Below are 12,156 nucleotides of genomic sequence, written 5' to 3' on the forward strand. Positions count from 1 at the left end.
GCATAATATATTGTTATAATATATATTAATGTTAATTTCTCCTTTTATTTTTATTTTTAAATAGAACTTGCAGTTTATTAATTGTTGATTATTTCAATTTAACAATATTGCTTTTTTATTGTTACTGGTTTAGCTTGTTTCGACAGATTTTGTTTTTGATTTTTACACATAAACTATACTCGATTGTAAAGAGAATCGGATGAAAGAATAATCAGTTGACATTCAATAAAAAATCCGTTGTTTTTCAAAGAATGATAATTACCTATCGTATTATATCAAACAAGCTATTAGAATATTTCCTTATATAATTCTGTTATGCTTTTTTGTTTTGCAAACAAAATATGGTTGCAACATAACATGGCATTTTATAAAAATTTCGACCATATTTATACCTGTCACGATATTGCAAATAATCAAAACAAAAAATATAACTGCCAAATATAAATCCAAACATTGAGTGCACCGTTTCATTTAAGGCTATTAGACTCCAATGATCGTACTTTGAATACTGTTTGTTGTTAAAATAGAAGATAGACAATAATCCCATTGAAGAAGAGAAAAGCGCTAAAAACACCCTTCAATAAAAATACTCTCTCTAACGTGAAATTATAAAATTAGTTCAGGACAGAACCAGAAAGAGGTAAAAAAAAAGGAAATAAAAAAATTTCAGTTTTTTTATTTCTTTTTTTTTTTTTGGTATGGTTTTATACCGTGTGTGAACTAATTTTATATAAAGAAAGTCTGCAATGAAAATTTCAATACACACTAAATACAAAATAAAGGAAATCAAATAGAAAAAAAAAGGGTACGTCCATTCTCAACAATAGAGATCCACACTGGCACTCGTTTGTTTGTAGAAACTCAATGTACCTAACAGTGGTATAGCGTCGGAGACCTGGGGCAGGGTCTCGGCGACGAGATTCAGGAACACCGTCAGCGATAACAAGATGGTCACTCCTGAAACAGTCGTAGAGCCCAGCTTGTTCAATGATCCATTTCGTATTCGCGTTCGAAGCAAGTAAACCGACGATCGTGCTCATCCATTGGCACGAGCGTCGTCCCTTGATTCTATCCGCTGATCGTCCAGATCACCGACAATTCGAGGATCAAGATTCAAGCGAATCCCCAGCTTTAAAACAGCCAAACTCGCAGTGTTTGTCCTCCATCCAGAAACTTACTTGATCTTAAACTGATACTTAAGGTCGAAAGAGGATTACTAGGAGGAGCTTCGAAATAGTAATATTACTTTTATAAGATACATCGTTCGTAGTTCTGTCTTTTATAAGAAATTGGAATATAATTTTTTAGATAAATTTCAGGAATTCGCTCTTTCTTGAAACTTGAAACTTTTCTGAAATATATTTTGTTTATTTGATGTTTTGTTGATAAAGTGTTGGTGATTTCGGTTGTGCAATGTTCACGCATGCACGAGTTGGAAATCGTGTATCTCAGTTATACTACTAACCAGCTCGGGGAATATCAAAGTATTATACAATAGCCGTTTAGTTGTAGCTTTCTGCAAGAAATAATTCTTCGATATTGTATAAACCAAGCCAATGAAAATTTATCTCTTTTGATCTATTATTACGTACGTATTATTCGTAATCCTGATCAAAGGAAAAGAAATACTTTCTGTTCTTGCATATCGATCTATCATACGTTTATCATACATTTTAAAATGTACATTCCTGAGTTGCATAAAAAGAACTCGGTATCTTTGACGATAAAGAATAGTCTAGAAAATTGTATTTACAAGACAAATGAAAAAAACACAACATCGACCGATATTTTACGAAGAAGAATCGTAGCCGGAAATAGAGTTCGTCTAACAGTAGTATCGTAGGAGTTTTATTGCGGAGGAACAGCCGCTGTTTATCGAGTCCCGTGGGAGGAATGGATTAAATAATAAATAACGCGGGTAGCTAGCGAGGAAGGTTATGCAACAGGGTGAACTCGAACAGTGGCCACGGTGATTTGCACGGTGACATTTTTATCAGCAAGAAGATATTGCCACGGTGGAGCTTTCTTCCGTTTCTCCCTTCCTCTTTGAAAAATAATGATCGAAAAAAAGTGATAGATCGAAATCTTCTCGTCTTGGGAAAAAGTTATTTACGTGGAACTGCGTGATACGTATGGAAATATTTACATATTTCATGTAAGAGCTGTTGAATATCGTAGTTGCGAAAACATTCGAATGCAAATAGGAGCTTCGATAGTATCAGAAACAAAAATATGTATTATAAATGATGAAATTGAAATAGTTTTATTTCTTTTATTTTGTATTAGTCGAATAATTTTACTTTATTTTAGAATTTTACATCAATTCTTTACACGTTCCACTTCTTGATTTGTTATTCGTTTAAGTTAAAAAATGATGGCCAATAGAACGAATCCATTGCTATAAAGATTATGTATGAATTGAGTTAGCATCATTTTGCAATTTCTTTGTATCTCCTTTGTGTATGAAACGTTCGAAGTGTCGCGAGAACGGCATAATTATAAATTCTAATGGTATCAGAGAATTTCTATTTAATCGTAGTAAATAAAGAGGTGATTCGAGCAGTGACTGTTTTACAATTCTTTGTTCCGTACGGTGTAGAATTAATGGTGCATTTACATCGGTAGTGGATTGGGGCGGTCCGCGAAACGGCAGAAAAATCGTCGGCTTTTTCCAGCGCGAAAACGCGCTGTATTGTTTCCCTACTCAGCCGTCGGCTCCTATTTTCATTCAAACTTCTGCATTTTATACTGTACAAAAAGCGTTAATATCAAGCGTTGGGAACAGCACGAAAGTATTTTTTATGAGCGCATCGATAAATCCACTCTTGATATCAACACTCCGTTTAATCTCTTGACCAGACTTCGCCTTTACGCTAAATTTAACGTCTTGAAATACCGAACTCAGAGGGGGAGAAAGAAATGTTGAAGACAAGGAATGATGAAGTAGGTGAAGGAAGAAAAGAGAATAAATGGTATTTTTTTTTTATAAAAAGGGAGGCGGTTGAATAATGAATAGGGAAAAAATGGGAGCGCAAAATGGCAGGAAAAATAAAAATGTTAGGTGTAAGAGGTAACGTTATGTCGCTGACACAATGATAAAGGATAATAACAATGCATATTTATGAAAAGATAAAAACTAGCTACGATATGCCGGTAAATGAAAATGTTCTGGCAAAGAAAAGATAATATGTGACTATCGAATGAAGGGGGCGTGGAATGAAAGGAATAGGAAGAGGGCGACAAAATAAAGGAATCAAAGTCCAGTTTCACGATTGTTATCAACGGGAAGTACTTCTCGCCTCTTGAAACAGCGCAAGCGTTCGTCTATTGGACAAGTTTTGTCGTTCAGAAGTTTCTGAAAAACAAACTGTCATTCGAGATAACAGGTTTCGGTCCGTCGGTTTTCCATCGGGCATCGATTTATCGATAGATATTTTTGCTCAGATTAACAAACTCACTGAAACTGGAAGCTTTGAATCGACGATGTAGATGCCCGTTATCCAATGTAAACTCCATTCGAGGAAATATCGTTGACGACATCGACGGAAAAACGTTGGCTTATTTGCGACTGCTACGGGATTTACAACTTAGTTGGAAATATCGAGATGTTATTACAGGGCAAAGTGTTTTTATTCGTTGCTCAGTCAACGTTAATTTTGTGTGCTTACGAAGCTTTGCTGAAATTTTTAGATACAAATAGAGCTTTGTGAGATATCTGAATATTGAAAAATACGACACGAAATAACGTCTACTTATCTGAATCTTAACAAATCAAATAAAGTATGATTTCGTTAACGCTTAGCTTAATTTTTGCAAATAGTTTTTGCGGAATAATCGTGTTTCTTATTTTTGAATTATTTTTACATGCGCAGTGATTTTTTATCCGACTGTATCAATACGTATAATTTTGGTTGTTTGATATCGCGTGTCAACGTTTTGTAACAACGCGTGCAGGTAGTGGTATAATAATATAATTTCTTTGTAACGTCTACCGTGCTGAAGACGTAATTGATATGGAAAACAAGAATTGGAACGAACAGCAAATTATACATTTTGATCGAATAAAGAGAGTCAACATTGCAGATAATTACACAGTGCCATCTCGTTTTACTAGATATGTATTTGTTTTGTGTTTCGATTTTGCAACGAAATTCAATTGCGTCGGATAGCTTTACATAAAAGTCTCGTATTTCTCTTTAATGTAATATTACTTTCGTTTGTTTAAAACACAGTAAATATGTAAAATATGTATTTTTTATACATTCTTTAACTTTTACAAAGATTTTAATAACGCAAAGATAACAGCTGAGCCTTCGAAACAAACTACGATTATAGATCTATCTCGAAAAGTGTTTCCTGTGTTTCCTACGTTAAAGAAATCACAGGTAAGAAGAATAGAGTGGACTGTAGATACGTGTACGAAGTTCGAATAGTAGCCACGGTTCTCGTTGAAAGCTCCTTAGGAACGAAGAAAGGAAAGGAAAAGAACGTTGAGAGACGGGAAAGGGTTATTTTCATTCTGAGCTCGGTAATTATATGATGAAAGTTAGCTTCGTAAAAAGAAACGAAATATTTTGCTAAATTCTTGTGCTGCGCGTTTATTTCCGCTTTATAAGATAATTTTGCAAGATCCGACGTAGCGAGTAGTTATTTCTTAAATAACGAAGGTAAGGAAAAAACGTTGTATCATATGGTAATTTATACATTTAATTATGTAAATTATTATTAACTTTGCACAGATCGTAATAGTATTTAAATTGTCTCTCATAACTTAAGTCAAATTCACACCGTTTCACTTTGGGGGAACACGACCGATGAAAGCTGCGTTCATCCGCCGTGTTCCTCCAAAACGAAACAGCGTAAATTCGGCTTTGGAATAGTCGAGTAACCGAATCCGAATCAAACCGCTTTTATCAATAACGCAATGAATCGATGTTTCCGCAAATTCCCGAACGCATACGTGATGATACCTGCCAGGTTCGAAACTATCCCTCGATATAATTTAATCAAACAATGCTTTGTGTTGCAATTGCACCGATCGCCACCGAATAAATACCGAATCGGTTAACACGTAAACTGATTAAACAGTTCTGATTCCGTTGATACATCGCGATTATCCTACGGCTGATGATTAAAGCGATTCAGTGCCGTTTCCATTGATCAGAAGACGTTTCGATTTATCATCGGACACCGCGAATACGTCTGGACGAAGTTTCTTGGACGAGATGAAAAATGACGATTATTAAACGTAACTCGAGAATCAAATAAGTACATCGAGAGCTGTGCACGATGCTTGAAAGAATCCATCCGTGTGATTGTGCACTCGTGCCAGCGTAATCCTAAGCGCCGTTTTATTAATTCAATTACACCGTCTCTCGATGAAAACTGGTACAGAACGGCCAACGAAATCGTTCGAGCTAATCTCTGCTCCCTTTCAGCTTACAACTTGCATTATAGCTGTACCTTCAACGACTCTTCAAGTATCGCAGATAAACGAACATTCCCCGAGCTGGCGTTCCTTATTCCCTTCTTGTTCAGATATTAGTACCATTGATTAGGTGTCTTATACAGGGTGTCTCAGAACTACAGATCAGTCAAGCAGGAGATGGTAGAAGACGGCAAAAGAAACAGCTTTCGTACCTCGTCTTGTCTTATTATTTAGTTACGAAGCTGTAAAGACGCAGGTTTCTCGTGCCTGCTGATGCGCAATCAGTTATACATCGAAGAATGTACCTTCGTTCTCGCACTTGAATTCCACAGTATGTACTTAACGTCATTGATAATCTGCGAATGTTTATGCAGATTTATATTTTTATGGACGTAACCAAAGAAATAGAGTACCTACATGGCTGATTGGTCATCAGCAGCCACTCAAAACCTGTATCTTCAGAGCTTCGTTATTGAAAAGAAAAGTAAATATATTTCACAGACAGGTATGTTTCTGTCATCCTCTAGCATTTCCTAGTTGACCGGTCTATGGTTCTGAAACATCCTATATTTTTCTCTCTGTTTCTTATCTTCGTTTCTTGTTGCTTTGCGATTTACCTGCTACGATCTGCGACTCGAGATCGCGTTTCTGGTTGCTTCGTGCGATTGAAAACCAATGTGAGAAAAATATTAAATCGTGTGTGTGTGCACGCGCGTAGACGCTGAGAATTAAATTTCCGATTATTATGATTTTTTGAAACGGCGTTGCGTCGTATTCCGCGATTTATATAACCGTGGACATTACGTCGATGGAATTTAAATTTATACGTGACACCGGTCCCTGGTGTCATGAAGCATGGCCGCTGTAAAATTCAATAAAATACTCGCCATTCGGCAAAATCGAATTCGCCAATGTAATCCACGGTGGCTGAAATATTTTCATCGCCTGTGGAACGTTTGCGGATTATTATGCTAGGCAACAATCAGAGTTTCGTTGCGACGAAACATGATTTCGCTGCGTTCTACCGGAACGCAGTTCTGAAGAATAAGTTTCTTCGAGTCGAACTTGATCGCAACGTCCACAAAGAATTACATTCAATCTGAAAACTAATCCACCTATGCTCTAAAGTTTGATAATCGAAACTATAATACTCGATATTTCCTTTTTTATAAATGCAACTTAAATTGGAATACTTTCCTTTCGTCGTTTAATCAACGAAATCTAAATGTTTCTTCCCTAAATAGCGAAACGAACTTTGTATCAACACCAATAATAATCAACTATTTGAAGGTTCGTCGAACATAGCCTCCTACCATTTGCTTGTAAATTGAAACAAAGGACGATAAAGTTGGGAACAGGCGTGTAGAATGTCTTCTAATGACAAACACGTGGCTCCGAATGGAAATGACAAAGAAATAGATTTCGCGGGTATCTGGAGTGGCTGAGTAATTGGAAAAGCTTGCACGCATGCTTATGCACGTGATTAATTTCAAGTTCATCCTGAACTTCTGCTAACCGCATCCATTACCTAATCAGAAAGTTGGCAAGTTGGCGCGTGCAATCGAGCGTATCGCGTCGAATGTTACTCGAACCGCCGTTCGTTTCGAGAGACTCGGTGAAATACGTATAACGTTTACGAGCAAGCCGTTGTTACGTACAGTTGTCCAGAGCCGGTGATAACCTGAAATAGTCTGTTGCCCGTTTGAAAAGATAATTAAGAGAAATTAAGCTATTAATTACGGTTGCGGAACTTTGACATTTTCTTAATCGCTTGTCTACGTCTAGTTCTTCTTTGTTATCCCTAATCCTTGTAGTAGAGCATCTCGGTTGCAGAGCACGTATAATTGAAGTAGGTACTTGTACGTCATCTTCAATTCAAATTAGAGAGGTCAGAGAACACATCCTTCGCTTCGAAGAGTGACCCCGTTATGGAACATCCAAATGGAAACGTTTAAACGACATTCTACTACATCGACGGTTTCATCGAAACAGGGAATCGAACGCTGCTCCTTCGTCGGAAATATAGCGTTTAAAGGAGGAACGTAGTTCTCACGTATCGACTAGACACGCCTGCGGCCAGGGTCGTTAGAATCGATTCGGCGAGCGTTATTTGCAGTTCGCAAACGACTGTTATCGCTGGGTGCTTCTGCAACTATCCAGGAACGCTTTGAAATCGACTACGAGTTAGGGCAGCGTTAAATAGCGACCGGATTACGGGAAAGATAAGAAAATAGTTGATTGAAAAAGAACCGAGGATTTACGATCGAAGGAATGCAATTTGCGGAGACTTCAAACTCGTTATCTCGACTTGACGCAGAAAATAGTTTAAATACCAAATGAAGAATAGCGATCAAAATGCACAGGGTGTCTCGGGGTTTAAGGTATCGGTATAGTCGGATGAAAATGTAGTATAATTTAATACGAAGTTTATACTCTTAAAGAATCCTGGAATTCAGGAGTCCCGGCAGTTCTAGAATTGCTTGGCCGTCCGGAAGCATGCTCTAAGGGTTTGTTTCAATCTAAATATAACCTTGTCAGCAGTTCTGAACTTGACATGCGCCATACGCCGCGTTAGACGTATGCACGAACTGGCGCAGAAACTACTTGGCGACCTGTTCAGAAATTCGAATGGGGATTTACACATCCTGCCGCAGAGAAAGAACAGTTACACGACGACGAAAACTCGTCTTGAACTTTGGGTAGTCTCGCTCCGCGGATATGTTTTCCTCCCAGCGGGAAACTACGAGTTCTGATAAGGCGTTTTCGATATTGAACTTTGAACTCGATTGTTGAAACTGCTGTCAGCATACGTGACATACATAGGCACAGCTACCGTAGCTACAGATGACGACTATTTAAGATTAATTTACAGCCACAACGTTGTTTGTTTGAATTTGTCTTGCTCTTTTTAACCGATTATAGGAATGCAGATTATTCGTGTCAACTTCTGCCAAGTCGAACTAGAAAAATGTTTCCCTCGTATCGGACACGCTTGAAACAAATTCGAATTTGTCTTACAGCGCGAACATTGTCAACCAGTTTTTGTATTTACTTCTCCAATTTACTACCGCAATCGTTGCTCGTTATTTATAACTCATTTTCTAGCTTCTCGTATAAATCCTATACATATATGCGCGATTAATAATATTTTCGAGAAATTAATTACGTTCCGTAGTTGTTTGGAAAAAACAACTTTATCGATTTCTAAACATGAAATTTCTCAGCAATCTTCGATGCGAAATAATTCAATCTTTTGTTATAAAAAGAATGAAAAGACGGAAGCATCGAGCATCGCAGTCGATGGATCCGAATAAGTTTGCCAACCTTGTGTCGTTCAACTGTTCTGCAAGAAATAAGCAAATAACTTCCATGTGAATAGACCTGCGAAAGGCAGCAGCAACTCCCTCGGACATTTTTCTCGAACGACGCGACGGACTGTAATACTTTCGTCGAAGGAACTTCGCGTCTCGGCCTTTCGCTCCAAGTAAATTTCTTCTGGTTACCGCTCGTTAATGGTCGCGAAATTTAATCTCTTCAATTTTGTGCTCGAACTCCTGACGATTAAGAACTCGATTTTCTAATTACGTTTAAACTGCATCGAGTACGTCCACTGAAATGTAATTGTGTTCAATTATATCGATGTAAAAGGAACGCGCGGAGGGTTCAATTTTTCCTCTACTTACAAAATTATTCCTTTCTCGTACAATCAACGATTTAAATGTGATCGTAGAAAACAACGAAAAAGCTACAAATGAAATGCAATCAGTAAAAAAAAAGAAGCAAAATTACACGATATACAAACGTACGTTACTTTCCTAATTGAATTAAGAAAACGAGGTCCGCCGCTATTTAACAAATTTTGTAAATTTATTTCTCCGCATAAAGATGCGAAAGTCGTGTCAACTGCAGCTTCGAGGTCTGTTTTATTACAGATAAATCTTTATGGTTTGGTCGCGTTTCATTCGCAGTCGCTTGTACCGTAGCATTTCCGATATTTCGAAAAGTTTTTCTATCGATCGATGTCGGTGCGCCCGGCTCGAATCTCCAGATTCGATATCGCGGGCCCTGAACTACCATGGAAATTGAAATTTCTAATGTTGAACATTACGTAAACGGCGTGTACAGTGTACACACATATAAGAAGGGTTGGTCGAATCGAGTAAGCGGAAAAATCAGACAACTTCGGATATCCATATGACGTTTCTGCGTCGGATTAAAGACATACCTTAAAATTGAAATGAATTTTGAAATAAAAATCGTCAAACGAAAATCGCCAATGTGATATTAGAATAGTCTTTCTTCCTATATTTTGTGCTTAAGAACTGTTTTATAGAAGTTTGCTCTACGCACTACTATTCTCCTTATTAGACTGTGAATGTCTGTGCATTTGAATTTAAAAGTGCAAAAACGTACAGGAAGGTTGTTAGCATTAGTGGTACCTAGCGATAGGCAATATTTAACGTGTGTTATTTTCATAATTGTCAGCTGTACGGTATCTTATGATCGTTTCTTCGCGACACGAGCATCTATTTGCTTGTTTAGTTGCTTGTTAAGTATAATGTTATAGTCGTTATAGATATTAGAATAGTCTTTCTTCCTATATTTTGTGCTTAAGAACTGTTTTATAGAAGTTTGCTCTACGCACTGCTATTCTCCTTATTAGACTGTGGATGTCTACGCATTTGAAAAGTGTAGAATTTAAAAGTGCAAAAACGTACAGAAAGATAGTTAGCATTAGTGGTACCTAGCGATAGGCAATATCTAACGTGTGTTATTTTCATAATTGTCAGCTGTACGGTATCTTATGATCGTTTCTTCGCGACACGAGCATCTATTTGCTTGTTTAGTTGCTTGTTAAGTATAATGTTATAGTCGTTATAGATATTAGAATAGTCTTTCTTCCTATATCTTGTGCTTAAAAACTGTTTTATAGAAGTTTGCTCTACGCACTGCTATTCTCCTTATTAGACTGTGCATGTCTACGCATTTGAAAAGTGTAGAATTTAAAAGTGCAAAAACGTACAGAAAGATAGTTAGCATTAGTGGTACCTAGCGATAGGCAATATCTAACGTGTGTTATTTTCATAATTGTCAGCTGTACGGTATCTTATGATCGTTTCTTCGCGACACGAGCATCTATTTGCTTGTTTAGTTGCTTGTTAAAGGACTACGAGAGGATTATTGATAAAAGGCGCACTTAATGAAACAAAAGAAAGATTAACGAAGGAACGTGTAACTGAAACGATCGCGATAAGACCATTAGGTAAAGAGATGCTCTTTGTTCGATTCATTTCATATGGTATCGTACAGTGGTTAATTGCACCAGTTTCAATCCGCGTAGTTCCACTCGTTCGTCCATTAAAGTTTCAACTAAAACTTCCAGCTGCTTCAAGTAAAAATGTAATTGCTCATGGAAATTTTCGAACGTGTCGTCGGTATTCAGCAACGAAATATTCCATAAAAAAGTTGTAATTAATTTTAGAGGGAAGAGAGAAGAAGGAAAAGAACGAAACTAATGGAAGAAATTGATAGTGTTGAAACAGAAAAGTTTTGCTCTGAAGTAGAAACGTTTCCGGAAGATGAGGAAGATCAGAGAAGATATAGACGTTTCAAGCAACGAAATAAGGTACCTATACGAAGCGAGATTCTTTTCTTTTCAAATTAATATATCAGAGCTGAGAATCCGCGTTACTTAAAATATGCATTTACGATGCTTCGACTGTTAACGAGTTAGCGAGTCAGGAAAGATAAAACTAGTACGTATATATCTATATATTTTACCGCGATAATTTAATATATAATATCGAATATCTTTTCTCCTCCACTTTGCTGGCGAGAGAAAAAATCATTTAGAATTGGAAAAAAAGTCAACTTATTGGCATAAATATAATATTGTGCACTACGAGTGTCACGCAGCAGGCTGATGCATACGCAAGTATACACGGTAAAGGTTGGCTATCAAGGTTCGCGTAAAAGCTCGCTGCTGATGGCCTGCCTTCCGAGTCGACTGTTCCACGCTAGCAGCAAGTTTTCGCATAAATTTGCATGGCGTGTCGTTGATCGAGCCGCTTGTTCAAGCCGCTCAAAAAAATATCAGCGTAAAGGCGTCCCGGGCCAGTCGCTCGTGTATCAGCTTTTTCCACCTGACGCCATTTTCTTGCCGGTATTTATGCATTATTCCATCGGGCTTTCGCGTTTAAGCGGAGAACTGGGTCGACCACCGGTGTCGAATTAATAAATGGATCGCCGTAAGAAGTAAATGGAATGTTGCGCACAGAGGAGATAAACGATGCGGCGAGTGATTACGAATTTTTCGCGTCGCTCCACTTCCACGCTATGACCGATCGAATCCCGGTAACCGACGAAACTGACAAGAGATTCGAGCCACGAACTTCTAGCAATTTCCCTTCTACGCGATCGTTGGCGCATTCGACGTCGGCTCGAGGTGACGATTCCGACGAAAAATTTGTTTGCAGTTGGAAAAATACGGCCTTCTGAAGTCGATACGAACGTCACGCTTAAAAGCGGGAACACGAGAAAGGAAGTTAATTAGTTTCTCGACATTCTCGATGCAGTTTTCGAAATTGGCTTTGTTACTTATTCTCGTTAAAGTGATCTACCTTTGAAAACGCCACTGAAAGGCACGTCGAGGACTAACAGAATGGATTCTCGATTTCGCTGCGAGGTATTGAAGGTGACTGGGCACAAGATAGGAAAAAAAGAGACAG

General features: G+C 37.8%; 1 protein-coding gene across 4 annotated transcripts in view; it reads right to left on the reverse strand.

Moving 5' to 3' along the window:
• The window catches only part of LOC132908416 (neuronal acetylcholine receptor subunit alpha-7), a 285,011-nt gene that overhangs the window by 60,973 nt on the left and 211,882 nt on the right, over positions 1-12,156 (reverse strand). For 2 of the 4 annotated variants that reach the window (XM_060962441.1, XM_060962443.1), the window contains one exon: positions 871-957. The exons of the other annotated variants lie outside the window; for them this stretch is intronic. In XM_060962441.1, the coding sequence (XP_060818424.1) occupies positions 871-957 (87 nt within the window). The remainder of the gene's footprint in view (positions 1-870; positions 958-12,156) is intronic. 4 annotated transcript variants of the gene reach the window in all.

Source organism: Bombus pascuorum, chromosome 6 (assembly GCF_905332965.1).
Source record: "Bombus pascuorum chromosome 6, iyBomPasc1.1, whole genome shotgun sequence".
Lineage (NCBI taxonomy): Eukaryota > Metazoa > Arthropoda > Insecta > Hymenoptera > Apidae > Bombus > Bombus pascuorum.